Source organism: Podarcis erhardii, assembly GCF_964252035.2.
Source record: "Podarcis erhardii genome assembly, chromosome: 7".
In the NCBI taxonomy this organism is placed as follows: Eukaryota; Metazoa; Chordata; class Lepidosauria; order Squamata; family Lacertidae; genus Podarcis; species Podarcis erhardii.
The window spans coordinates 60,719,130-60,746,944 of NC_138511.1; the positions used below are offsets into that span (position 1 = coordinate 60,719,130).

At 41.7% G+C, this 27,815-nt stretch overlaps 1 protein-coding gene across 3 annotated transcripts; it reads right to left on the minus strand.

Moving 5' to 3' along the window:
- Positions 1-2,226: 2,226 nt before the first annotated feature.
- KHDRBS1 (KH RNA binding domain containing, signal transduction associated 1) lies at positions 2,227-27,500 on the minus strand. Of its 3 annotated transcripts, XR_014158676.1 has the most exons (12): positions 26,922-27,500; positions 18,829-18,953; positions 17,711-17,827; positions 15,978-16,124; positions 14,064-14,197; positions 13,896-13,925; positions 12,496-12,709; positions 10,832-10,899; positions 9,659-9,717; positions 7,693-7,885; positions 4,583-4,632; positions 2,227-2,640 (listed from the first exon to the last, which is right to left on the minus strand). XR_014158676.1 is itself a non-coding variant. In XM_081870411.1 (10 exons), exons 1-10 carry the CDS (start codon positions 27,262-27,264, stop codon positions 7,788-7,790), a joined length of 1,335 nt encoding a protein of 444 aa, XP_081726537.1. In that variant the 5' UTR covers positions 27,265-27,499; the 3' UTR covers positions 6,570-7,787. The 3 variants fall into 3 exon arrangements, 2 of the variants coding, with proteins under 2 accessions (XP_081726537.1, XP_081726538.1); XM_081870411.1 differs by lacking the exons at positions 2,227-2,640; positions 4,583-4,632 and having other exon boundaries at positions 6,570-7,885; positions 26,922-27,499; XM_081870412.1 differs by lacking the exons at positions 2,227-2,640; positions 4,583-4,632; positions 13,896-13,925 and having other exon boundaries at positions 6,570-7,885; positions 26,922-27,497.
- Between the last annotated feature and the right edge of the window lie 315 nt (positions 27,501-27,815).

A 27,815-nucleotide genomic window follows, 5' to 3' on the forward strand; every position in this document is an offset into this window, starting at 1 on the left:
CACACTTGTATATTTCTAAGGCCTTTAAAAACCCCCACCCTCGTGCTGACAATTAAGATTGTGCACTCCACTGACTCAACTCTTCCCCTCATGTCATATAAGCACACACACAGTGGGTTTTTTTTGGGGGGGGGGCGGTTTACAAAATAATGCCCCCCTTTTTTGCTTCCCGATCACGACATTGCAATACAGTGCTGTTGCACGACAATTTATGGAGGGGCCTTTGCTTGCTTACCACAACCACCAACTGCAGCATGACAATAGGTAGATACAGGAGAGGCCAGCATAGGACTGCTGGAGGGGAAGGGTCAGCTAGAGAGAGAAGGCAGTCATTTGATAAAGCATGCCTAAGAAACAGGTTTATTTTGGCTGAGGGCCATTCTAGTAAACTTCATAGGCTCCACCACTCCAGAACTTGGAAGGGTAACTGCCTTAATGAGCTATGTTCTTCTAAAATGAGAACAGCCTGCAAGGCAATTAACACACACACCACTGAGCTCTTACACCTTTTTGTAGACGCGGGTGGCACTATGGTCTAAACCACCAAACCTCTTAGGCTTGTTGATCGGAAGGTCACCAGTTTGAATCCCCAAGACGAAGTGAGCTCCTGTTGCTCTGTCCCAGCTCCTGCCAACCTAGCAGTTCGAAAGCACACCAGTGCAAGTAGATAAACAGGTACCGCTGCAGTGGGCAGGTAAACGGCGTTTCCGTGTGCTCTGGCTTCTGTCATGGTGTTCTGTTGTACCAGCAGTTTATTCATGCTGGCCACATGACCCGGAAAGCTGTCTGTGGACAAATGCCAGCTCCCTTGGCCAGAAGTGAGTTGAGTGCTGCAACCCCCCCAGTTGCCTTTGACTAGATTTAACCATCCAGGGGTCCTTCACTTTTCTTATACCTTTATTCAACTAAAGAGCTGTTAGTGCCATCAACAGGTTGGTCTGAGGGCCTTTTGTATTCACCTCAAATTTTACCACTTGCATAATCTGTTACCTTACTTTGCACCCTTCCAATGTTTCACTTAACAGATCTGATGAAGTAGGCATCTGTAGATAGGTCACACTGCAGCAGCAGACACAAAATGGTACCAAAGCAATGTTTCTACCCACAACACATATAACTTGTGTACAATGTCCACCAAAGGGCATACTCTTTCCTCAATTTCTAAGCTGAGATGCTGAAGCTCCAGATCCTGTCACCATGCCTTCCACACCAAAGCACACTCCTGATTTAGATATATACACCAGGAAATGCATTCTGTGTGTAGTCAGAAGCACTGTATTGCATGCTGCAGAGCTGAGCACACCTAGACCTTACAGTTGCTGACTAGAACAAAATGAATCCTGCTTTGCCTTCTCTCGTTACCCTTCACCTTCCAGATGTTTTGTACTGTAACACCAATAACCCCCGACTACTGGCAATGCTTGCTAAAACTAATTATAGAGTTGTAGTCCAGTAAATAAATAAGTAAATTAAAAAATCAATCAATCTGGAGGACTCCAGGCTGGAGAAGGCTGCTGTATGTTAACCCTCTCTTTGGAAGACTCCTCCCTTGACATATTGTTTTGGTAAATAATTTCAAGGTAAGGTTAAATCAAAGTTGAGATTAATCTAGGGTTTAGGTGGTAACCAGTTATGATGTGACTGCTGCTGTTTCCCCAAAAATACGCTTGTCACCTTTTGTATTTTTAAAGAAGCTCCTTTTTTAAAGAGTAGATTACCTTCCCCCCCCCAGGGGTGTAAACTTCACTTTCAAGATTAAGACAGGGATTTTTAAATTATCAAGTGTTTTTTTTTAAAAAAAGCATACGTAAAAAGAGTCATAGAATCAAGAATACACTTACATTAGAACCAGATGTTTATAGTCTGGCAACTATTGTAACACCCAGTTGTGGTAGTGTGGGGAAGAAAAACAGGAGAAAATAAGCTCATTTCTAGCCCTTGAGGTTGCAGAGAAAAGCAGGGATTTATCCAGCTAATCAGTGCCAGAAGGCTTCCATGCAAAAATTAATTTCAGACAAGAAAATTAAAGACCACACATTTCTGTAACACACCATATATACAGTCATTTCCCCAAACCCCAAAACTTCAGTGTTTGAGCATATCAACTGAATTACCTGTATAATTACAATTCAACCTTGGTATGGATCAAAAGAGGCAGGAAGCCATTCTGGTGTTGGGAGATGTAGAAATAATACAAATTTACTAAAATGATTTAACATGAAATCGTTTTTTTTAAAAAAATGGAGTACCTTTATTAAAATGTACTCAATACCACAGCACACTAAAATAATGTATCTGGGGCTCATCTACTTCATGGTCCAGCAATAAACAGATGTACACTGCCTTGATCTGCCTTGTTTGCCTGCAACGAATGTTGTAGTGAACTTGTGCCAGCACAAAATGTACCTTGTATTCTACATATTCTTTCACAAGCACTTCCAAATTTTAGGACTAGTGTGAGGATTATTTAAACTGAACTTAAAGGATCCCAGACTGAAAACTGAACCAACTGAAAACAGGTCTTTGAAGCCCCAGTACACATATAGTTTACAGAGATTAGAAATTCCCTAAAGAGCACTTCTTGGTAAAAATGTGCCTCATAATAATGTTGCCTCCTCTTCTTGTATTTGATGATTCCATCTATTAGAGAAAAATATGAGAGAATTACTGAAACTCAGGATGTAATCAGTAAATTATGCTGCAAAAGTTATATCAATGGTTCTCATATTGTAGTTCCTTTAGGTCAGGGTTTCCAGGGCCCCTAAATTCACAGCAAATATGGAGGGCAGTGCTGAAGATGTATAGGTTTGTAATACACCTACATGGTGAAGAGACAACTCTTCTAGCTACATATTCTTCCCATGCACACATATAGTCTTGCTGGGTTGCAACCTCAAGAGAAGAACTGCAACAGAGTTAATTTGGAAACCTTTCAAGAATCATGCTGTGTCTCAAAAAAAGTATCCAATCAATGTGATGTAATGGTTAGAGCTTCCAACTGCGGAGACTCAGCTTCAAATCTATGCTCCGCAATGGGTGATTTTGGGTCACACACTATCCCACAGTGCAAAGTCTTCCCAAACCTGGGGCCATGGACTACATCTCTGATTGTCCCCATGGCCATGCTGGCTTGGGATGATGAGAGTTGTGATCCAAAACATCTGAGGGACACCAGGTTGGAGAAGGCAGATTCCAGCATTCTGTTTGCCCAGTTTATTGTAATGGAAAAGTTAGGTTTTCTAGCACATAATTTCCCCCCCTTCCCATGATAAACCCTGGCCTGGTTTGGGGCCAGCATTCTAGGTTTGGGGAGCTCGTCTTTTGGGCACATTGCTCAGAAAGGTCCAGAATTGACTCACTGTGGTCCTGCCTGTTAAATAGTTTCACTCAGTTGTTTTATCAATAGTTCCTTCCCAGCTTGCAGTGTTGTTTTCTTTGGATCTGAGCGGGAAGAAACAAGCTAGATAGTTAAGTGATCATTCTGAAGCCACTAGAGGGAGCTTTTCCATTAGTCAATGGTTCACACCCTAACATACGAAACCACACACATGTGCTTTCAACTCTATGGAAACAGTAATTTATATAATTTTTGTAGCATGTAAAATGCTTTACTAGCTTAAGTTCTCTGCTAGGTCATTATTGGTCAGTGAGGGGCCACTGTGGTTGAATGACTTATTCATAAGATCATCTAGCTTAGCTGGGAAGTGTAGGCTCTCTGCCAAGTTCAAGATGCTAATTAATCAGCTGAGAAGATGCAGAGGTTTGACAGTAGGTAATTGGTGACCTCACAGCTGTATACTTTGGCAATTTCTCTCCTATTTTCTTTTCCGGCACTTTCGTTTGGCCAGCAAAGGCTTCATTTCCTAACTGCCACAAATTTGTTAGATAAGGGAGACCCACTGGTGCCCCTGCCCCCCAAGCACTACAGGAGTACAAATATCTCTCTTGATTGTTAGGCATGGAAGCTGGGGCTTCAGCACCTGGTGAGTCAACAAATTCCCCACACCTGTCTTAGGAGAACCTGCCAATTGCTTTAAAGGCAAAGGGAGAAGGAATCAAGTGTCAACTGGGGTTGGCAACATTCACATGAACAAACAGCTCCAAAATAGTTCCTGAAGGGCTGGCTGTATTCGTGTTGTGTGTGGCATAATCCCACAGGCACTTAGAAACAAGCAGAAGGTGCAAATATTTTAGCTTCCTGAAGATTTCAAAGTATGCTTGAAGTGCCTGCTACAGTTTCAGAAGCCAGAGAGGTGAATAATATGTCCGATATTTGGGGCTGGGGTTGGGGCTTCAGTGACTGACCCTCCCCAGACTAGAGTGAACTATGCAAAATATGCAATGTTTATGCATTTTGACACTTCCCATAGTGTCAAAACTGAATATATGTTTTTAAACCATTGCATACACAGCCTTGCCCATCCTTCTGTCTTGATTTTTGGCCTGTTTTGGCTAAATGACGAGTTAAGCGCCAGCACAGCCTTATTGAACCGAAGTGACTGGTCATGCAAATGTAGCTTATATGAGATACAAAAGTTCTTTGTTCCAAAACCACAAAAGTAGAAACAGCCGAATAGCATACCCAACTTGTCCTCAGCAAAAGTCATTTTCACCCCAACAGCAGAGCACCTCCTGCAAACAGAGAAAAGTAGTAAGCATCTTCATAACGACTCACAAATCAAAACAAATGTTGATACACTCTTGGCATGCAATTTAAAAACTCTAGGGCAGTGGTTCCCAATTAGCTAAGTACTGCGGATCCCCTGTTTTTCAAAAGCTAAGCCATGGATCCCTTACTTTTGAATTTTTTGTTATCTCCAGGGTAGTTTTATTGTGAATGGTGCCATGGACCCCCTGGGTGGGTTACGCAGATCCCGGGGTCCACAGACCACCAATTAGGACCCACTGCTCTAGGGGGAAAAAACCAACACATGCAACTTAATACCTAAGTACTAAATGTTTTAATATAGTGAACAGCAATACTGGGTCAATAAGGGCCAGAGTTTTACTTGAATAACTGAGTAGATTTTGTTGGTAAACACAGAGGACTAGCTACATCCATTTTTGATATTTAAGGTTCGATTCTGTTTCCTTTTTTTTTGCTTTTTTTTTTTTGCCCAAGGTTACAGTCCATTGCAAATGACAAAGGGCACAAGTATTAAAACATTATTGCTAATTTATGCATAAGCAAGTGGATGTATTTTAAGTATCTATTTTTAAACCATCTTTTTTAAACAAGATTTTACATTTAAAATTAACATTTGAAGAACTTCTTCAGTAATAAAAGTTTATGCAAGTTGCCGTCACATTTTATGTAAAAGAAATGTGCCATTAAAATCAGACATTTAGGTTACCTTTTGAGTTTTTCGGTGCATGTTAGCTTTAAGACATCCTGAATTCTCCTGCGATAATTTTCCTTTAAAAGGGGGGTTTTGGGTGTTCTTTTCATCAAGCAAGACATTAAGCCCTGAAAGCTGACTCCAAACCATTGTGGAAAATTCAGTTATTTACATTTTTTTAAAATAACAATCTACAAATACAACTCTTTTTGGCTTTTAAAAGTAGCTTCCCTCAATCATGCACTGCTGTGAGCAATTTGACAGTAACAGTGGACTTTTTTTTCACCCCCAAGCAGTTCTTTCCCAGTGAATACTCGATTTTAAATTTTGCCAAGAAGGGAGAGTAAGTACAAGCCACCAGCTCTTCACAGCAGTCAGTTCTGCTATCATGCCAGGCTTGTCAACAGCTGTTTAACCTGGTCATCTGCAGTGAGTGAGACTTTCCTCCAGACAACCAGGCAGGGAAGCTGATTTTCTTTGAAGGCAGCAAATCACTAACATGGGGATGTGTGGACAGGTGGGCAGTTAGCAAATCTGCATTATGTGCCTTTCCTAACGGGCTATTGAGAACAATCTGCCTGCTCCCTACATAAGCCACCACTTTGTAATTGCTTTGGAACCCAAGGAATGCCGCCCTGAAAAGCAGGCAGTCTGAGGAGAGGGAAATCTGTGGATGCAGCAAAAGGAAGAAGTCTTCTTTTCTATCTGTGAAAAAGGCTTTTGGAGTCACACTGTTTTGATGAAAGTTACTTTTGGATCAACAATTTCCGCCTCTCTGCAGAGGGCACAATCCCCTGGGGACATTCCTTGCGCAGGTGTCACCAAAATAAATGGGGCTTGCGCAAGGCCACTCTGCCCTTTTGAAATCAATAGCAGCTACAAAGGGGCTGGTGCAGAAGCAGCTGTCCGCAGACTCAAGATAAAAAGCCAGCAGATGTCTCAACCCTTCAGTGAAACAGAACACTGATGCTGCCACATGAAGCCCCGTTTCTGGCACAACTGCTCAACTTCCAGGGGGTGAAAAACAATTTTGTTTTAAAATTAAGCTTACTCAGCTTGGTAAAGTTTTAAAACTTTCAGAACATACCATTTTAAAAACGTCTTCGGATTTTAAGAGAACTTCTTTTTAAAAAACAGACCAAGTACTTTAGCATTAATTTAAATTAATTGAAAGAGGACAATCTATTTTACTGCTTGACCAAAATTAAAAAAAAATGACAATTCATCACATTTACTTTGATTAAAAAAGGACTAAACTTTATTGACAAACTGCTGCAGACATCTTGACAAATTTTAGCTACCTATTTAGGCAGGCTTACACAAGTAGTAGCATTTAATCTTCCAAGAACAAAGTGGGAGAACAGTGTACAAATCTATGTACAAAATGAAGCTCCTTGCTTTTTTCAGCTGCAATGTCCCTTTTTAACATAAAGCTAGTGTTGAGACGCACTTGAACATGTCATTGGAATGGCTAAAAGCTTTACAGTTTTGCCAATTTTAAGCCTGAGCTGTATTATGTACTGCAAACACTCAAGTGTTCAGCTTTTCCTTTAAGAAAAAAGAAAAGAAAAAAGAGAGAGACACAATGCACAGCTATTCATTTAATACTTCCTAATATCAAAACACTGGGCAGTTAGAGCAATATAAAAATTACAGAGCAGCTAGATGTCCACTTCTCTTAAAAATTCTTCATGCAGAATTAAGCCAAGAACACCTTTTGCTGGAGAACGTCCGTCACTAGCATCTCAACACTGGGGCTAGATTTCAAAACCCACATGGTCAATGTTACAAACCTAATTTTTTTTTTTAAGTTAAACTGATTGAGAAAAAAATTTGCTGTTTTATCTGTTAAGGAGAATTCTTTCTATTAACATTTAAACTTAAGATTAATCAAGCAATCTGCTTTTAAGGGCAAAGTGTTGACATTTGAGCTTACTTTTTAAACTGCGGCAGTTGCTACCATTACATTATGATTTTAAGTCATTAAAAGCCAACCCTGAATTTTGAAATGTAGCCTACTTTTGGGATTCTGCAACTACAACTTTTATGGGTTGCCTAAAAAACAAAAAATACTTAAAGATTAACAAACTTTAATTTCATAACTGTTAAGCAAGCATGTCACTTTGGAAACTAACATTTTTTACCTCAACTTTTTCTTTTTAAAGGTACAGTTGTGTTTATATATCTAAACAGAGAAAAAAAAGCCATCTACACACTTAAAAATTGAATTCAGTCTTCTAAATCTAAATTATTTTAAAATACTACATACAGAAGCCAGAATGCAAGGTCAGTGGTGGGGGAGGATGAAGGTGGGAGAAAAAGGGAGCCAGAGAAAAATCAGGGAGACAATTACTTGTCTGTTGTGGGTAAAGCAACAGGAATCCTGGGAGATACAAGAATCAGAAACAACTGTTTGCTCAAAAGTGATATTTCCCCCTCATGTATGCTTTAATAGCGTCCGTATGGGTGCTCTCTGTACGCTCCCTTCACTGGCCTAGTCGGAGGGGCCTTGAGCGAGGGCCTTGTTCCATTCCAATCATCTTGACCTGCAGGAAAGAAAATAGCGCATGTAGGCAGCAGAAAAAGGACAGCTGTTTTGCTTTTCATGAATCATGGTGTTAGCAAATAACCCTGAAAAGAGACCTAGGCATAGATTTCAGTGTGCTACCAAATGGTGCTTTGGAAGGAACTGGAGTGTATGTGAAGCACTATTCAGAGCTGGCAAGACACAGAAGTCTTGCACAAATCATCAAGAGTCCAAATGGTTCATTGCAAGTAATCAAAACACAGAATTGGCCAAAGTTTTGCTGCACACAACTCTACTCCTAGTAGTTTATTAATGGAACGTATCTTTTTAAAGGACGCATGATTCTCTACAAGTGGACAGCTTCAACTGAGGGGTTTAGTTGTCTGCTCTCATATGTTACCACCATAGCCTTTGTTGCCCTGAGAAAATACTTTTAAAATTTAGTACAAGTTCTATCTCGCCTGTTTCATCACAGAGCTCAAGGTGGCATTGGTGTTTCCAAGATGTATTCCTATCCAAAGGACTGACCAGACCAGACTTCAGCAAGCTGCATCATGTGCCATCCAAACATACCCTCCTTGCACATGCCCAACAGGAGACAATACAGTCCTCAGGTGCAGTAGGAAACTATTATTTTCACCAAACATAGAAGGCATAATAAGGAGGAATATTAACAGTTTTGGGGGAAATGAAACATCAGAAAAGTACCAGGTTCCTTTCAAAAACAAGACAAAATTAGTTTTGTTGAAATCCATACTCTTCTGACTAGCTAAAACTTCACACTTCTAATTCAACATGGCTGGCTCACACAAGTTATTTTTCTCATTTTGTCCACAGGAAAGCAGGCACATACACTAAAATTAGTTACAACTGAACTAATTAAGAGAAGCATTGTCGTGCCCAGTGGCCCAGAGGAAGTTTGGTCCCTTTAGTCAGGAAAATCAGAGGATGCAACAGTAATACTGAAGAGGCAGAAAAATAATGCTTAGAGTCAACCCAAAGGAAGAGGACAGGTAAATGGAAACACTGACAATCTTTCACAAAGATTGTCACGACCAGAAAGCTGTTTCCATAGTTGCCAATATCTCAGTGTAGAAGGGGACAAACCTTCTTAGAGTTGCAAGGAGCTCTCATTTTTATCTTCCTCATACTCATCCGAGAATTGTTTGGCACCTAAATACTTCTTGTCTCACACTGGTGATATTTAAAGCTTCATGGATTTCATGACTGTACTGTGCCAATGTGGAATGGAATTATTGGCAAAGAATTCAGCATCCTGAGAAATCCAACCTTTCCTTTACAAAGATACACACATACAGTCCTTAGCTTTAAGCATTTAAAAATGGTCTAGAATGTGTGGCAAAATGTCAGCTGAAATCTTGCAAGTTAAAAATGAAAGAGAGAAGACCACAGGGCTTTATTATTCCCTGCTGAGTGTCTTGCACTTTCTAGTGGTTAGCAGAACAATAACAGCTCTGCTTTTTGGTGCAGAATGAAAACTTGGGATAAAACTCACTGGTAATTAGACTTTCTAGTAAACATTTTCATTGCACTAAGATAGCCAGTATATTCTTAAGATTATTGGACATTTTCAGAGTAACATTAGCTAAAGGCAAGATCTCCAGATTTGTTCTCAGCTGAAAAGACTCGTTATATCCTACATACTGCCTCTCAAAAAACTTAGATCATGATAACCTTTTTATCTTTTGCATTCAAGGCAAAAAATAACTGACTAAAATACATTGAACACAGAGTTCTGCTTCTGCCATGGCAACAGAGCATGCAGACGTACCATACGCTTCATAAGATTCCTGTGCTTCACCATGTCCATAGTCATAATATTCTGTTTCCCTGCAATAACAAGACGGAGTATTATTATTATTATTATTATTATTAATATTATCCCTTGAGGTGGTGTATCTTTCTAATCATCATGCTGTTATTATTTAGGATGGTCCAAATGACCATCTATCTCACAGAGAGGGTAATGTGGACGTGCTTCTTGCAATAGTTAGGGACTCCCTAGACCAGATACTATGCTTCCTTGCAATACTGTCCCGGTATGCCCCACGGAGAGCCTCAAGGTCCATAAATAGCAACACCCTAGTGGTCCCGGGCCCTAAGGAAGTTAGATTGGCTTCAACCAGAGCCAGGGCCTTTTCAACTCTGGCTCCGGCCTGGTGGAACGCTCTGCCTCATGAGACCAGGGCCTTGCAGGATCTGATTTCTTTCCGCAGGGCCTGTAAGACAGAGTTGTTCCGCCTGGCCTTTGGCTTGGAGCCAATTTGATTCCCTCCCTCCCTCTTTTTTTTCCTTTTCCTTCTCCTCCTGCGATGAGGCTACATTTTAATATTTTAATGTTCCATTATTTTAATGCTGTATTTTATTTTTGTTTTTAAGTTGTAATCATTCTTCTTGTTTTTATTATTGTTTGTAAGCCGCTCTGAGCCCGGCCTTGGCTGGGGAGGGCGGGGTATAAATAAAAAATTATTATTATTATTATTATTATTATTATTATTAGCTAAAGCTGTAAGGGAAGAAGGAGCCCAGGCCCAGCTATCTTCACAAACTGTAAAGGAAAAGTCCATGCCAATGAGGCCAAGGCTTAGTGGGTGTGACGGGGCCCTTTACCTGACTTTTGGGGAACACAGTGTTTTGCTAAGGCTGTAGTTACCCAATCACTCAAGGCCCAGGGAATGCTGGACAGTGCTGTTCCTTGTAACACAGATACTCATGGTATAGATGCAGAAGCACACACAAGCACAATATCCTTGTGTTCTGCTGAAGATACAGGGCAATTAAGAACTAATGTGGCTCAGTTGGTTAGAACGTGATGCTACTAAAGGTTGTGGATTGGATCCCTGTATGAGCCAACTGCATATTTCTGCATTGTAGGGGGTTGGACAACTTTACCCGACAAGTCCCCTTCCAACTTGATTCTAAGTAATCAAAAGGAAGCACTTACTGTTGACCCTGGCTGTAGTAGCCTTCATATCCTTCGTAACTTTGCTCTGCGTAAGCATCGTCATAGCCCTGGAATAGACAAAGAGGCAAGGGAGGAGTCAGATATTGTATAAAAATATAAAATAAAATACCAAGCAAAGTACCATCTATAAAAGTCCAAATCACAAAAGTGACACACAGGTACCCCCTTCAAACACACATTACTTTACCTTGCAGTTATCCAAACTATGTCCTTGGAAATATTTCACGCACTAAAAAAATAAAATTGCCCAGTGTAGATATAACAATCTTGGTCTAATAAATGGAATAGACCAGACTTCCCCAACCTGTTGTCTTCCAGATATTCCAGATATTTTGGACTACATCACCCCAGTCAGCATGGCAAAAGCTGGTTTGCTACTACAAAGTTTGTGAAATTTCTTTAAGAACTGGTACAATCACCCTCCCTCCATACTTCCGAGCAACCAAGGTCCCCCTAAACTATGGTCCTTTGCCAAGCAGTACTTCACCGGGATCTGTGATCAAGTCTTATTTCTGTGAATCAGAAAGCATTAAAGATGCAGTGTAAGGAGGATGAGGCTAGCAGGGAGGAAAACCTCAAGAAAACAACTGCCAAGCAGACACAATTTCTGTCTCTGCTTGGTGCTATTTTCTCCACTGAAGACAAGGCTTATTCATTCTTAAGGGCCATTACTTTTTAAAGTAGCCAGGTCCAAAGGCCCATGCTATTATCAAACTCTCCTGTACAGTACCAAGCAAGCATGCCTTTCCCCTGTACTTATCAAATGACATCTGTTATATTCTTTCAAAGTTGTGTGTGTGCACAAGAGAGGAAGACCCCGCCATATACAGTGGTATCTCAGGTTACAGACGCTTCAGGTTACAGACTCCGCTAACCCAGAAATAGTACCTCAGATTAAGAACTTTGCTTCAGGATGAGAACAGAAATCGCGTGGCAACAGCATGGCAGCAGCAGCGGGAGGCCCCATTAGCTTAAGTGGTACCTCAGGTTAAGAACAGTTTCAGGTTAAGAATGGACCTCCAGAACGAATTAAGTTCTTAACCCGAGGTACCACTGTATTTAAAACAGTATGATTTTACTTTAAATAGTCATAGCTTTTCTCAGGCTTCTGGGAGATGTAGTCTGTTAAGAGTGCTGAGAGCTGTTAGGAAGCTACAATTCTCAGAATTCTCTGGGAAGAGGGACTGACTGTTAAACCCTCTGAAGATTGCAGCTCTGTGAGGTGAATGGGTGGGGGCTCTTAACACCTCTCAGCACCCTTAACAAACAGTAGCTCCCATAATTCTTTGGGAGAAGGCATGATTGTTAAAGTGATATCATAGTGCTTGAAATGTAAGGTGTTAATGTGGTCAAAAAAGGTCTAACTCTGGGGGAGGAGCAGGCTATTTGCTTGCACGTTCAATCCCCAGCATCTTTAGGCAGTGCTGGGAAAGACCCTGGTTTGAAATCCCACAGTGAATTGCAGTCAATCATTGCTGACAATACTGTGCTAGACAGACCAGTCATCTGATTCTGACAAAGGATGCTCTCTATGTTCTTACGTATGTATAATCTTGGGTGCTGCGGATAAACCAAAGTTTTTAGGCACAAGTAATCTGTTATCAGACTTTCTCCCTCCGTTCAGAAAGTTAAAAACTGCTTACATAATCTTCATAGGTCTCTGGTGCAGGAGGGGGAGGAAGAGGTATTCTTTGAATGCCGGCTGCCCGAGCTCTTGGTGCAGGGGCACCTCTCACTGCTGGAAGAGGGGGAACACCCCGGGCCACAGCTGCTCCTCTTGCAATGGCACCTCTCACTGGGGCCCCCCGCACAAGAGCTCCACGTGGAGGTGGTGGCGGAGGTCCCACGCCACGTCCCCTATAAAAAGGGGACAGAAGAGTTAGCAGGCACACACAATCTGCACACAACCATGCTCTGGACACCCACTAAATCTAATCTGTTGTCTATACAGAAGCTCAATTTGCAGAGGCCTAGCAGCAGAGATGAATGACAAAATTAAATCTAGTAAAATTTGCTGTGTGATGTACGGAGACAGAGCTAAAAATGCCCAAATATGAAACTTGGATTGAGCGAGTAGCAAAGATTTAAGTACCTACCAGAATCACTTCAAAGATAAGCCAAACTAGCAGCATCAGCTGTCAATGCAAAAGGCCCAAGATATCTCAAAAAAGAAATGGGCCTTTATAGTCTTCTAAGTTTAGCACAAAGTAGTTTTTGGAAGCAAAGGAGAGAGGAAGCATTATCACTTGATGTTCATAAAGCCCAGTTTCTATATATATAAAAATGTGTATGGAAAAACCTACACAACTGAGGCTGCTTCTGATATTTGGATTTTGAATGATGATGATGATGATGATGATGATGATGATGATAATGATAATAATAATAATAATAATAATAATAATAATAATAATAATAATTTTATTTATACCCCGCCCTCCCCAGCCAAGACCGGGCTAAGGGCGGCTAACAACCAGTAATAAAAACAAGTTGAATAATTTATGGGGTTTTTTAATGTTAAGGACAGGAGTTGCCAAAGGGAAACATAATAAAGGAAAGACATGAAGTAAGGGGCAGATGCACAGATGTAGGTAAGCAGATTAACAATTTTATGGAGCAGTGATGCCTAGGTCAAGAAGGGTTAAGATAAAGTAGCAAAGAGCAGAGCAAAGGCAGCTGTGAAGGGCACTTAAAGCTATATCCACCTGACCTGAGAGACATAGAAAACATTCAACTGTCTCTCTGAAACAAAAGTTGGAAATGAAAACCAAAGTTTCTTAAATGAAAACCAAAGTTTCAAAAGTCTCATGTTATCCTTGCTTAGTGCAGAATGCATTGGCAGGACCGTAAAGTTTAGGAATAATTAAAGATGGTCTACAATTAATGGGCGACCACCCTATTGGACAATTCATGAACCCCCTCAAAGATCTGGTATTGTCAACATGCTGAACAAGAAAAAGCTTGCAATTGCGAGAGTAAACTAAGACTCAAAACCCACCACCTATGGGAAATATGACTGAGCGCCTTTTCTATTGCCTCTCACCTGTTCAGCAAGGCTGCCCCACTCCACACACTAAAAAAAAAATTGAAACAGCCATTAAGCCCATATCGCTTCCCCACCTCCCCAAACCATCAGAAGCACAATCTTACTGCTTAAAGATGCAACTGCAACCAGCAAGAGCTCATCTCCAGCAACATTTCCATTTGTTACCTAGGAACAGGTGGAGGTGGGGGCACAGCTCCCCTTCCTCGTACGGGAATCCCTCGACCTCGTGTTGGCTCTGGCACACCATTGAGATAAGACAGCTCCAGAAACTGCTCCTGGCAGATGTCATCCATCATATCCTAAGCAAAAACAGAGGGAATTAATTTCTAGGCCATGCAAATAAAATAAAATAAAATAAAATAAAATAAAATAAAATAAAATAAAATAAAATAAAATAAAATAAATCTCATTCATTTTATTTGAAATGGTTTTTTGTGCTGCTAACAACAGCTCTGTTTGGAAAGGCATAGGTGAGTACTATGGGCAGGAGTTGCCTAAGTCACAACAGCTGCCACAAAACATCCTCTGCACCCTTGTAGAACAGCTGGCCTTCCTGCCTGTCAAATGCTCTGAGAAGTGGGCTCCCTTAGCAACCTAAATTTCTTGTTCCCATTCAGAGGAGGCAGGAAATGTTTTCAGTCCAAAGAGCAAATGCTCACCAGTAACTTTAAGCTGCCTCTTTCCACTTCTGTCCCTGCTCTGTGCATTCTGCACTCTCCAGGGGGTACAATTTCAGGCAATCTGTGGAGGGATTAGCAGCAGAGCAAAAGAATTTTACTCCCTAAATCCAGTAGGGAATCCAGTCACTGATGCCAATCTGTTGGAGAGGTGCAACAGTAACACAGTAAAGTGTTAAAAGATAGGAGGTGGTTTTGGCAAACTAAAAGGAACAGATGGCTTCAAAGAAGAGCGATCACTTTTGTATCCTTTTGGATATGTGGAAGCCTTCAAAGCTTCACAAACCTTACATGCAGTGTCTATGTAGCTCTACCCCTTTGTGCACCATATTCAAAACTGAGACAGTCACAGCCATTTTGTGTTGTGTTCATTAGAACAAAAACAAATGTATCAGAAGTCCATTGTTATCCACAGCAGGGCAGACATGGAACTCTTGTTCTGCTTTAGCTGCACAGCAATGCCTGTCCAAGAGGCTTCTATAATTCCCTACCTAGAAGCTCAGCTCAACAGGGGTAACTAAGACAACCCCCACCCCCAAATTCCTGTGTACTCTCCACAATGTGTGCACATACACACCTCACACTTTTAGAACATGAGATCCAACAATTTCCTCTGCTGATGAATAATGAAAGCTAGTCATTTCTGAATATTTCTAGAAAGGTCTTTCTGCTTTTCAAGACAGATATTAAACCTGAGGTGGAACCCGCCCCCCCGCTAGTCTTAAAATGGTGCATTAGCGCTAAAGTTCCCTTCTCTAGTTGAGTCGAAACCTCAGGAGTTTCCGTTTCAGAAAGCTCAACTGCACCTACAATTCATGTAACAAATTTCAGAAGGCAAAACCAAACCAGCAATCCAGATGTTAGAATCCTTGGTTATCTAAAATGAATAAAAGATCAGGTGGTCCCCCGGCCCCGCAAAAAGAACATTTGCAGGTGTTAGCAAATAAAATTCAGTTCCTGACAACTTTTGGAGCAGCCAATCTCTTGATGGCATCTTCCCTAGAGTCCAATCTTTTGACCCTTTAATAGCCTTTAAGTTCTTAAGTAACTGTTGCAAAATCTCTAAGATTATAATTTTTTAATGTCAACCCAACACTTTTTTCAAAGTAGGACAAGTTCTTTCGTATCTATGACTGCTTGGGAGTCATTTTTGCAGAAAGACATCCAACTGCATAGGTGGGTTGGCTGCAATTAAGTTTTGGAACGAAGCATTTGTTCAGCTCCGGTGATTGAATTGTCAATACTTAGTACTGCCTTACTCAAAACATTATCTCCTTTTTCTCTCTGACTGAGCTTATTCTATGGAATATGCTTTGCCACAATCTGTTCTACTTGAACACACCTTGCCAAGACCAAACATGTCATTATGCAGAACATTTTAGAAAAAGAAGGTGGTATGTACCGGAACAAGGAACTTTTTGACTTCTTCCATGGCATGGGCCATAAGAGCATAAGCCTCACAGGGTGGCCCGAAAACTTCAATGAAGACATGCAGGTCCATATTTAAATGAGCATACTTTGGGTCACCCCCCTTGCGCAGTTCTTCCTCCTGAAAAACAAACGTTTCAGTAGATGGCTATCGGTTTTAAAAGAGAACACAAGCCTTCCTGTTGCTCACATAGAGAGACAAGTGTTGCTTTGCCACATCTGCAAATAGATGCCACCAACCTCTCAGAATTCCCCCCCCCCCCCGGAAGCAGAGACAAATTCTATGATGCTTAAAGGAATGAAGTGTTGGGGTTATGTCTCACATCTTTCCCTAGTTCTCAAAAAAAAATATATTATCCTTACCTGCTCGCTGTAAGGCAGGCTTCCTCCAGATGCTTTTGGCCTACAACTCCCATGATCCCTTGCTAGCAGGACCCAGTGGTCAGGGAAGATGCGAATTGTAGTCTCAAAAACATCTGGAGGGCTGAGGTTGAGGAAGCCTGCTGTAAGGCAATTTTACTATTGCTTCCGGTTTGCATGTGTGAAACTGGATTCAACACCTTATTGAAGGGCTCCATATGTTCATGACAGAACTAACTACTAAGACTTAGGAGGCTGTTGCTGCAGCTCTGGACCCTTCAATCCATGAGTTATTTTACTGGGCTAGTAATGACTTTCATGACTGTTTGACCTAGGTGAATTTTGGAGAGGCCCATGTAATTGTGGCAGCACTTGCTTTACTGGCCAGTGGTGCTAATCTTTTGGTGCACAATTAACTACCCACCCATACTTTTAATCTGGAAACTTTTTTTTAAGCTGAGACTGCTCTGTGCTTGGACATGGACACACAAGTGGATTCCTCACACCCAATGACTGCAACAGCAACTGCTCACCTATTTGCAAATAAAGGTGGCAGGATAAAACACAAGTATAGGACTAGACATTTTGGTAGAAATCTCAGACCCCGACAACATTCATTTATGCCTCCTAGTACATAATTCTAAGAACAGGAATCAAAACAAAGTCTAACATTAGTTTTACTAAAAAAATTATTTACCTGTGCCAACCCTAAACTAGTTATCCCCAGATGGTCCAGGCCCTAAACTTTTGCTTGCATATATCGACTCCAAAGAATTTTGCCAACTGATATTCCAAAGAAATATGAAAAATGGGCTTCCAATAAGATTCATTTATTTCTCTTCTCACTTACTTGGCAATGAAAAATCCTGACTAGCATAAACTCAAGATTTACTTACTTGGCTTTAAACAATCTAGAGGCTTAACAGTAGCCTTCACAAGTACAATTTTAAAAAGTTAAGAAAACCAAGATTTCAGTTAGATGCCCTCTTCAAAGTCACATGGAAACGTGAGAAGCAAGAGCTCAACTTTGAAGTGATGCTTTATGAATCTCTTTTCTTTACATAGCCTAGATACAACAAACACTTGGCATTGGTTGTATTAGAAAAGACTATTCTGTTAATTAGCTGCCTGCTCATTCTGTGATTAATGGCAAAGCAACAAGTACTCACTCCTGGGGATTTTGCAGTTCTAAGTCATCAATGCATTTTTCAAAGGTAGGTAACACAACACTTTTACTTAAAGGCAATGTGCTGTCAACAAACGGTTGGCCAACCCAACCATCTATGAAAAAAATCCAGCGTTCTAAAACACACAAAAGTACTTGTACTTTGAGCCCAGTACCCCTACCTTTGCCTTGTCTCTCATTGACCCCTTCCCCAGTACAGATATCTTTGCTCCAGTTTCTTCCTGCAGTCGCTTGATGGTGTTGCCTTGGGGTCCCAGGATCTTCCCAACAAAGTTAAACTAAAGGAGAGAAACAGATTTTTTCTTAGTTTCAAAAACTGAATTAAGTTACTTTAAAATTTATACTGCAATAACTAGGATCAGCAATTATAAGTTTCCCGAAATTTTAAACTGTACTCATTTTAGCCTTCTAGAAAAAAACCAAAGGGTGAATGATCCAAATTCTGGTAAGTTAGCAATCAAGTGTGCATAGTGAAAGTGTTTGCATTTTAAAAGAACACACTGGAGGAAAGGTGGCTTGGAGGCAAAAGACTTTTGGTATCACAGATTCACATCTGGGGGCTTGTGGGAATGCTCGGTAAACTTACATGTATAAGATATGTTGTTTAAAAAGTTGGACTAATTACGGGGCATTAGGGACACCCCCAAATTATTTTGACACCACAATGGGGAACCTAGAGAAACTGCTAGTAAAAAAAATCTAGAAATTGTTATTTTTAAAAAGTTGGTAACCCTAACAAAAGCCTTTTGACATCACAGCAGGATCAGTCAAGATGGTTTCCCTATTTTTTAAAGAAAATGACAGACTTTAGGGGGGCACAAAAAGCCCTGATCTATGCAATGCCACTTCTGTGGCACAACTCTAGTTCTCATCTTACTACCTAACTGTAACTGAAATATGGCCCCTTTCCCCCATGTATATCACTGTCTCCCCTCCTCTCTTTTTTATTGCTATGGCAAATTTAGACTGTAACGTCCTCAGGGCAGGGACCTGTCCTCTTATGTTTTGTGACGTGCCATATTGCACAAGGAATGAAATATTTATTTTTTTGCCAATAATAAACATTTTCAAGTACAAGAAATATCCTTCATAAACCTATGCTCTGGCCTGCTACAAACACACAAAGAAAATACAGCAGAAACGCCTTGGAAATATTTAACAACAGCAATAAATGCATTGGCATAAATCAGGACAGCTCAAAGCAAACAGCTGCTGTGAGTGGAAATCTGTCATAAGCATCCCTTTACAGGACATTAATGAGGCATTTGCTGGCCTTCACCTTAGGGTATTGCTTGACTGGGATGAGAACTCGTTCTTTCAGCTTCATGTTCTTATGAGAAAATAGGTCCAGATAGGTCTCTTCCTCATCTTTCTTTGATTCACCTTTCTGAATTTTGTCGATTTCTAAACAAGACAAAGCATACAATTGAGACAGCACTTCAACCTTTTTTAAAAAAAGAAAAACCCAACAGGATGCATGTAAAAGCAGGTACAAGAGGCAGCTTGTCTAGAATCACCCCCCCCCCATTCAAGGTACATGACTGTGCAAGTGAGCCCCAAACTCAGTTTTTCCGCAACCTAGCCAATAGGTCCACCAAACAAACAAACAAACAAACAAACAAACAAACATCATTGTCCTATATGCACTTATGTTAGCTAACTGTTTCTAGACCGAAGTGAAAGGGAGAGAGCTGCTTTTATACAGTTTTGCTACTTTGTAGCTTTTCTCATTTGCTCCCAGCAACATCTTACCTATTACATTTTATTACGGCAGCAGCCATGCGGGAGCCAGTTATTACCAAGTTCTCCCCCAAACATTTCTAAGAAAACTCTACAGACCCATGCCACACCAGAACACCCCCAATTCTGAGCCAACCACGTCTGCTGTAATGGAAAACATTCTGGTGTTCCTTCTCGCCTGTTCCCTTTCTTGCCTGACTGTCTTAACCAGGCAATTTTTTAACAGGACGAGCCCTTTCTGCTCTGGTTGTGACATCAAATACTTGAAGATGTGTGTATTTGCACTAAAAGGAAGTCCAAGAATGAAACTGGCAAGCTCTCAATTTGCAAGTGACACGACTGGGCTGCTTGCCAAGTTCCAAGGCCTTCCCTATGACAGGCTGAAGGAAATATAGGAATATCAAGAAGATAATACTACTTTTTGGGTAGGCCTTCTCTAAACAAAGCCCAAAGTTTTCCAAGGATGAAAGAAGGAAAACACCTAAGTCACAGAAGCTCTAAGACATGGGTAGGCAAATTAAGGCCCAGGGGCCGGATCCGGCCCAATCACCGTCTAAATCCAGCCTGCGGATGGTCCAAGAATCAGCGTGTTTTTACATGAGTAGAATGTGTCCTTTTATTTAAAATGCACCTCTGGGTTATTTGTGGGGCACAGGAATTTGTTCATTCTTTTTTTCCAAAATATAGTCTGGCCCCCCCACAAGATCTGAGGGACAGTGGACTGGCCCCATGCTGAAAAAGTTTGCTGACCCCTGCTCTAAGAGTTTACTCAGCAACTATGGAACAAAAGTCAGTCCAACAGTAAAAATACTAGGACCAATAGGTATCTTCAGGTTGAATTGAAGATGCCCATCCAAATTAAAAACCCCCCAAAAACTTTCAAGATAAAAAGACAGAAATTGATCAGTAGGTTTTACTTTTTCCCCTTTCATTTAAATGACCTTGAAGAGACCTTCTAACCCATATTTCGGGCTCTTTGAATATTAAATTGATTTTCATAGAAGTCACCGAAGCATGCTAAAATTTCTTGATTTTTTTTGCATGAAGAATAAAGGTTTTAAACCACAAGCTGTTCAACATTGCTAAGAGAATTACTCAAGCACAGAAACCAATTTATTCTGTTAAGAACTACATTTTAGAAAAAGATTGCCTTCACCAGGAGAAACAGAGTTTTATGCATCAATGTGCATGAACAATATAAATTCTATTTTAAGGAATAACTAGCCTTGCTGTAACATTTTGACCTCAAACTCCATAATGAACTACGGGTGAGTTAGGTTGTTTACCAAAAGGCTGATAATTGATTTGCCAAAAGCCTGGTTGGGGGCAGCAGAAGACTGCAGCCACCATCTTACCCCGCCCCCAATAGACATGCATGTGCAGATGTGGACAAGTGTCTCACCAACAGAAACAAGTTCCTTTTGTTTCTCAACATACTTGCTTGGAAATAACCTGTTCTGGAGTAACTAAAAAAGCAGCTTCCAGAAAGGTATAGATGGACATTCTCTAATGCTATTACTTTTCTAACGCTAAAAGCAACACTTTTAGATTTCTGCCTGCTGCTGCTGCAAAAGCTATCCAAGCTGAAGCTGCCCTACGATGGCACTGCTGACCCTGCCAGGAAACCACCCAGAACTTCTCAGGGGTTCACAAGCCCATGAAACCAGGGTAACTAGCTCCACATGCTCAAAATATTATACTGGTACCTGAAACTGCAGTTTGCAGCCACCCCAAACATGGTACATTTCTTATGTTAACAAGGCTTTTGTATATGAAAGTGTTTACATACTCTTAGGATCCTCATACACTCCTATTCTTCTGCATTTAACAGGAGTGGGAAACTTTTCCCCCTTCATATGTTGCTGAACTACATCAGCCTTAGCAAGCACAGCAAACAGTCAGGGATGGTGGGAGTTGTAGTTTAGCAACATCTGGAAGTCGAAGGGTTCCCAAACCTGGCATAAATGTTCACCAGTGCTGAAAGCCGTGGCTAACTGCAGTGCAGCAGTGTGTGAGCACCTACCTTTTTGGCAAAGTCCAAATGTAAAGGAAAATATGGCACCTCCATTTGTTTCATGTAACTAAATACAAGGCCTAGTCTAGTCTTTAATGCACAAAACAATCAACACATTGCAGATACTTTGCCACCTGCACAAATGGATTTTTAGTCCTACCTTTAAAAAAAAGCAAATATCTAGCCAGAAGGCTATTTGGCAGATGTAATAATATTTTATTTCAACTCCCACTCATATACCCAGCAGTCTGCTAAACAAGGTCAGGACACCATTCTCTGTGCATGAATTAGCAAGGTTATACTTCACTCATATGGCTCCATCAAGAGGATTCTAAAAAGGCCCGGAATAAGGGACTGCCAGAGGGCAGTGCTGATGAAAGAATTAAAAGCTACAGTATATGCTAGACTGGACAAATTCTAAGAGCTAGTCTTGCATAGTTTCAAGGAAGCACAATCGGTTTAGGTAAATATATATCAGTACCATAATTTAACCAGAAATACTGTAGACCTATTGATCTATGGCCTTTTTTTATTGTTTTATAGAAAATTTTAAATTTATATTGTCCAGTCTCTCAATGAACTTAAAATAACTGAATTACAGTATAACTTATGCACAGAAAGTAAAAACTAGAATCAGAACTTCATTTAGGGAGAATAAGGAGTAGGCATACTCCCTTGGATATAGGAGAACTAAGAGACAAGGAAATGAGAAGCAAGTTGCTGATAAAAGAAAGAGCAGTCTATTTGGAAAGAATCCAATAGAAAAACAAGTGAAAGACAAGACATGAGAGGGCTGCAAAGAAACTTCACATTGTATACAGAAGGGGTTGTATATCATTGGGAAAGGGAAAGAAGAGGAGTTTGGATAAGAGGCAGGATGGCAAAAAGTAGGACAGAGCAGGTGGTAGGGATGGGATTTTTTACTGCTTTATTCCCCCCCCCCCCCGAAATGGTTGGCTTTATAAGTTCATTAGTAAGAGTGAATGGAAGCCAACTGCAAATGGCTGTTTTAAAGTTTTTAACTTTGTTTACAAGTAAACTAAACATGCTTAATTAGATCACCTTTAGGGCAACAGTTTTCTGATGCAAATTACTCACCAGAGGTACACTACTAACAGGAAGAAAGCATGTTGGTAAAAAGAGGCTAGGAAGTACAAGTCTAAAGCAGGGCTTCCCAACTTCTCTTAATCCCTGATCTTTTCAACTCCACTGACACACTGGGAACTTTAAAAGTGTGTGGTGGGGACCACCACAAAATGGCTGCCATCGGGGGTGTCATCAAATCATAAAATGGCTGCCACAAAGGCATAGAGTCAGATCTAGTAAATAAAAAAAATGAATACTGAAACTACATGTTTCTTACATGGGAACTGGCCCACTCAACCACAATAAAATAAAATTTTACATAGGTGTTGTTATTGAGCAGTTCTATAAAAACCAGTCTGGTGTTTTCCAGTAATACCATGGCACAAGAACACTTATGCAAGTCATGGGTCCTCATGGAGTTACAATGGATGCAAACAATGCACCAATTTATTTAAGCTAGGGTAGCATTTGTCCTACTCATTGTGCTACTGGGAGAGCATTTTAAGACCTGCCCCCCCCGTCACTCTGCTCTCTTCCCTGCCTCCCATCCTGGGGCCCTGGATCTGTTGGCTGGGTCATTGCCCATGAAAGCTGTTTCTTGTGCCTGGGAGCCTGGCTTCAATCTTGGCCTTAAAAAGTACATACAGGCAAAGGAAGAAATGGGCAGAGCTTTGCTGTAAAGGCTGAGACTGGTGTAAGACAGGCTTCCTCAACCTCGGCCCTCCAGAAGTTTTGAGACTACAATTCCCATCATTCCTGACCACTGGTACAGGTAGCTAGGGATCATGGGAGTTGTAGGCCAAAAAAAATATCTGGAGGGCCGAGGTTGAGGAAGCCTGGTGTAAGAGGAGGAAGGGACTGCAGGGATTTCATAGGTTCTTTGGAGGTCCCTCCATTGGTATTGCACCTGTGGCTGCCACATAGAGACTTATGGTCTAAAGCAGGAGTGGGCAACATTCTGGTTGGGAGTGGATGGAGCTAAAGCCAATGATGGGCAGAAGGAAATAAGTAAGTATCCTGGTTTAATTAATCTGGAATAAAAAGCCCCTTGCATAAACTTTCACCATGTTCCCCTCAGTTTAGAAGTTCCAACCTTATCAAATCTATTCATAAGGAAGCCATAATATGTGTGATAGGGCTATTCTCTAGTACAGATTATTTTTATTTTACCAAATTCTTCAGTGTGTTATGGCTACACACATATAAGTCTACCAATCTGTTCTCAAATAGCTGAGGAAAATAACTTTTTCTCCCATCAGACAACCAGTAAAAAGAAAAAAAGCCCAATCAATTAATTCTAATCAAGAACTGCCCTTTCCAGTTTTTTTGAAACTACGTAGAAAGGGGGGAGGGAGCACTTTTAAAAAACGAACAGGAAGGAACTCAGAAGAGATGGAAGAATGAGGTAGCAAAAAATGAGGCTGAGGTGTCTCACACATCTCTTGGATTGCAGGTTATGGTCTAAACTTGAGACCCTGACAGCACTTTCTGCCATAATTGGGCATTGTGGCCAGGTGACCCAAGGGGACAGCAAGGGCCAAGAAACAGCAGGTGGTTGCAAAGCAACTTTCACATATTGATTTGAATTCTCCAGCTGTGAGGCTTCTGCTGGCTCACATATAATTTGTCTAGGATTTTCTAAAATGTTTGGAACATAAAAATATAGGACAACTAGAACAATGACTCTTGCAATTAATAAATTAGTTATGTACTTAGAAGTTATTTGTGGAATAAAGGAAGAGTCAAGAAAGCTCTTCTGCCTGTGGTTACTGTATAAATATTTTTGCAACAGTAGAATTTACTGTTTGGGGTGTTTGACTTCAATCTCAAATTAAAATTCTTTACTGATACAATTTCTTTACTTTCATTGTTCTTGCCAGTGCTTTAAAAAAGAAAAAAGGGGGGAAATGTTGGTACCCACCATAAAGTTGTTACAGTAAGTGCAACACTTTTAACATTTGGGGTGCCAGTACTGAGTACCCCTGAGTACCCACAGAAAAGCACTGCTTCTTGCATAGCAATACAACATGAAGCTTCTCATTTGCAGAGAAATAAAGCAATGAAACAGGCCTGTCATCCAGCAAGATAAAATCAAAGCACCTCTGAACTGTTTCAAAAAGCAAAGAAATCTGCCTTAATCACATGAACTCTGCTTTAAAAAGTTAATTAGTTCTTAGATCAAGAATGTTCCTCACCTTACTCTACTCACAAGTCAAAAATCTAGCATTCCCCTTTGTTCTAAATTCTGACTGGTTATTTCCAAACAGTTGTTGTTCTCTTGATATAGTGAAAGCCTGAAAGCACAGCAGCTGCACTGTGGTGATATGGCTACAGCAGGCGATTAGACACTGTCAAGATGGGGAAGGAGGGTGCTAGCAAGACAAAGACTGCCATTTCCACTCTATTTAATAGTTTCACTGGAAACAAGGACAAATACAGATATGCATAGCAATGAGATTACAAAGCCCTCTGTCTCGGCAAGAGGGGAAGGGGGGAGATACACAGAATGCTCTGCTTGAAATCTCCTGGAATAAAAAAAGAAAAATCCCAATACTTGGGTGGAAATTCTACGGTCCAATTCTCTAAGTCTACCTCTGACCACCAACTTAGATGACATTTCTGTACCCACTATCACATTATAAAGGCTAATAGTGCCACTAGTACCGATCGTCATAACAGATACACTAGAGCCACTACAGACTTCACTGAGCAGAAAACCACTGTAATTTCTCCAGCTTGACCAGGGTAAGAGGTGACCAACACTACATGCAAATTAACTGGGGTTTTTTTTTAACCATTACCGCCTGACTAGTAAAACACAGACACTAAGCAGAAGTGCTGGAGCTCAGTGGTAGAGCACATACTCAGACTGGATGCCCACCATTTCCAGGGCTGGGAAAGTTTCATCTGAAGCCCTGGAGAGCTGCTGCCAGTCAGTGTAGGCAATACTGAACGAGAGGGGCCAAAGATCTGACACGTGAGGCAGCTTCTCAAGTTCCCCTTCCTCGTCCACAACTTCCAGATCCAAGAGAGGATGGCAGAGAATTGACACAGCCTGCCAACTACCTAAACGAGCCTTTCCCAACAGATGTAAAGTAGTGTAGGATACTTTCAGCAGGTACAGCTTGAACTTGTTGTGTCCAGAAAAGCTGCACCTCTGCATCACTATTAGAATAACAGGAGCCCTGAACTCTACTTTTACCTTGGAGATCACTATTATAGTCCTCATCACCATTTCTGTCATTCCTATGTACTTTCACACCTCCATTTGAAAACATCTGTCTTCCCTTTCTCAGAAACAAGATAAACAAGATTCTGGAGGTAAGGCCCACCTTTCCATCACTACATGAAAGATTACATGCCTCAGACTCCATGTTAAGAAACTTCCAATTTCCTGCTTTACTACACTCTCTGCCACTCATAGGCATGCTCTCCAAGGCAGTGTTAGAAACTGGGATAGAAAAGCTAGGAGCCAAATGGCTCCTAGGACCATGGTTGTGGGCACCAAAACAGAATGTCTAGTCACCATTTGGGGAGGTTGGCGAAACTTTTTGTTATTTTGGTATCACATTTTTGAATTAAATTGTTAATACATATTTGATTTAATGTTTACAAGAAAAATATTGGTACCATACTTCAGTTTTCAAAACACTACTCTTTTATTGTTAAACTCCATAACATATTTTCAATCCTTAACATACACTTCGAGGCTTCAAAGTGCATACATTTCACTAATCCGTGAGTGTCAGCCAGGTGCAAAAAATGACACCCAGGCTTTTTGAGGTGCTTGCAAATGGAGAATTTTTAGGAGCGAAATGCGCCTGGCGCCCTGCCAATTTCGAACCCTACTCCAAGGGTATAATAGTCACTTGCCTATGGAAAATAGGAATTACCACCATAAACTAGGCAAGAAGGATTCTCTAAACTAGAAGAGCAGTTTCTGTTCAGTATTCCTTTATTCATACCGTCAACATGCCACACCTACCATTTGAAAATATATGTAAGCAGATGGGTTACATGGGGGTGGGAGTTTATTTAAAATGGCAAAGGAGCCCAGTTTTATGACCTTGACAAGAATACAGGATGGGGGTTTGGTGGAGGGAAAGAGGAAGAGACAACGAATTTGCTCAACTAACTGGGGTATAAACTGTCTGAGTTCTCCCATACTATTAACTCTGATCAACAAATAGGATCAGCACCGGATCAAAGGGGTTCTAGCCTACCAAAACTTCTACTGAAGGGGAAAGTTAAGGCACATATGGCCTTCTTCATACACCTTTATACTTGATTACATTTTTAAGTATATGCCTGGAAAAGTAAAGGATGTCAGACTAACAAAGTCTGGCAGGGGGGCTTACTAATTTGAACTATAGTGTTCCAGTGGATGGAATCAGGCACTCCACCTTTTCTATTACTATTATTCTACAGGACGCTGGGACTCATCTCCCCACCCCACCCCCAAATCAGCCGAGCAGTCGCCACAGTGTCGGCGGCCCCTCTCCCCTCCCCTCCCCCGCGGCAGGGGCGTTTACCGGCTTGCAGCAGCTGCATGGCGTGGGTGAAGGAAGGGTCCAGGCTGTCCTTCTCGGCCATGAGCTCGGGCAGGTACTTGTTCTCGGGCTCGGCCTTGGCCGCGGAGCCGGCTCCGGGAATCAGCGGGGTAGGGACGACGCTGGGGGCCGGCGGAGCCGAGCCGGTGGCCGAGGGCGGCAGCAGCGGCGGAGGCTGGGGCCCGCGCACTCCGCCACCTCCGCCCCGCGGAGGCCTCCTCGGGGAAGCGGCGGCCTGAGGCGACTGGAGGCGGCCCGGGGGAGCCGCCGGGCCCGAGGCCCTGCCCAGGCGGCCGGGGGCGGCGAGGTCCTCGCGGCGCTGCATCCGCGGCCGAAGGAGCGGCAAAGGCGCGCGAGGGAACAGGGTTGCCACGCCGACTGAGCGCCGGGGCCGCCGAGACAGGAAGCGGAGGGAGGGCCGGAGCGGAAACGCCTCGTGCGCGCGGGAACTGCTTCTGCTTCTTCGCCTCTTTCTTTCTTCCTCTGCCTCGCGCCCAAAGTACGGCCGCCTCCAACCGTTCTTCTCGACTCAAGGCAGGAATGCGCGTGCGCAGACCTCGCGAGGGCGCCCACTGCGCACGCGCCAGCCTAAGGCCTCTTCGCCACGAACAAAAAAAATGAAGCGCCGGGATGAGCCGCGCAGGCTCAGCATTCCACTGAAGAGACGGCCCTCTTTCCTATCAGCTCGCCGTGCGCACACGCCCTGCGCATGCGTCTTAGATGTAATTCAGGGCTCATGCGTGGATCGTAGACTACATATATAGAGAGAAAATACATTGGAAGTAAAGGTTCACTGTACAAATTTCCTCCTACTACTCTCTCCTTTTTTTTCTTTCCATAAGAGAAAAGTGAGCGCTGCTCATGGAGAACAATAGG

Bases quoted from the DNA above. Each gene is read 5' to 3' on its own strand.
- KHDRBS1 (XM_081870411.1), bottom strand. From the start codon at position 27,264: ATGCAGCGCCGCGAGGACCTCGCCGCCCCCGGCCGCCTGGGCAGGGCC. The intron at 18,954-26,921 runs GTAAACGCCCCT...TGTCTTGTTTAG, and splicing joins CATGCAGCTGCTGCAAGCCG to AAATCGACAAAATTCAGAAA. The intron at 9,718-10,831 runs GTAAGTGCTTCC...TTGTTATTGCAG, and splicing joins TACTACAGCCAGGGTCAACA to GGAAACAGAATATTATGACT.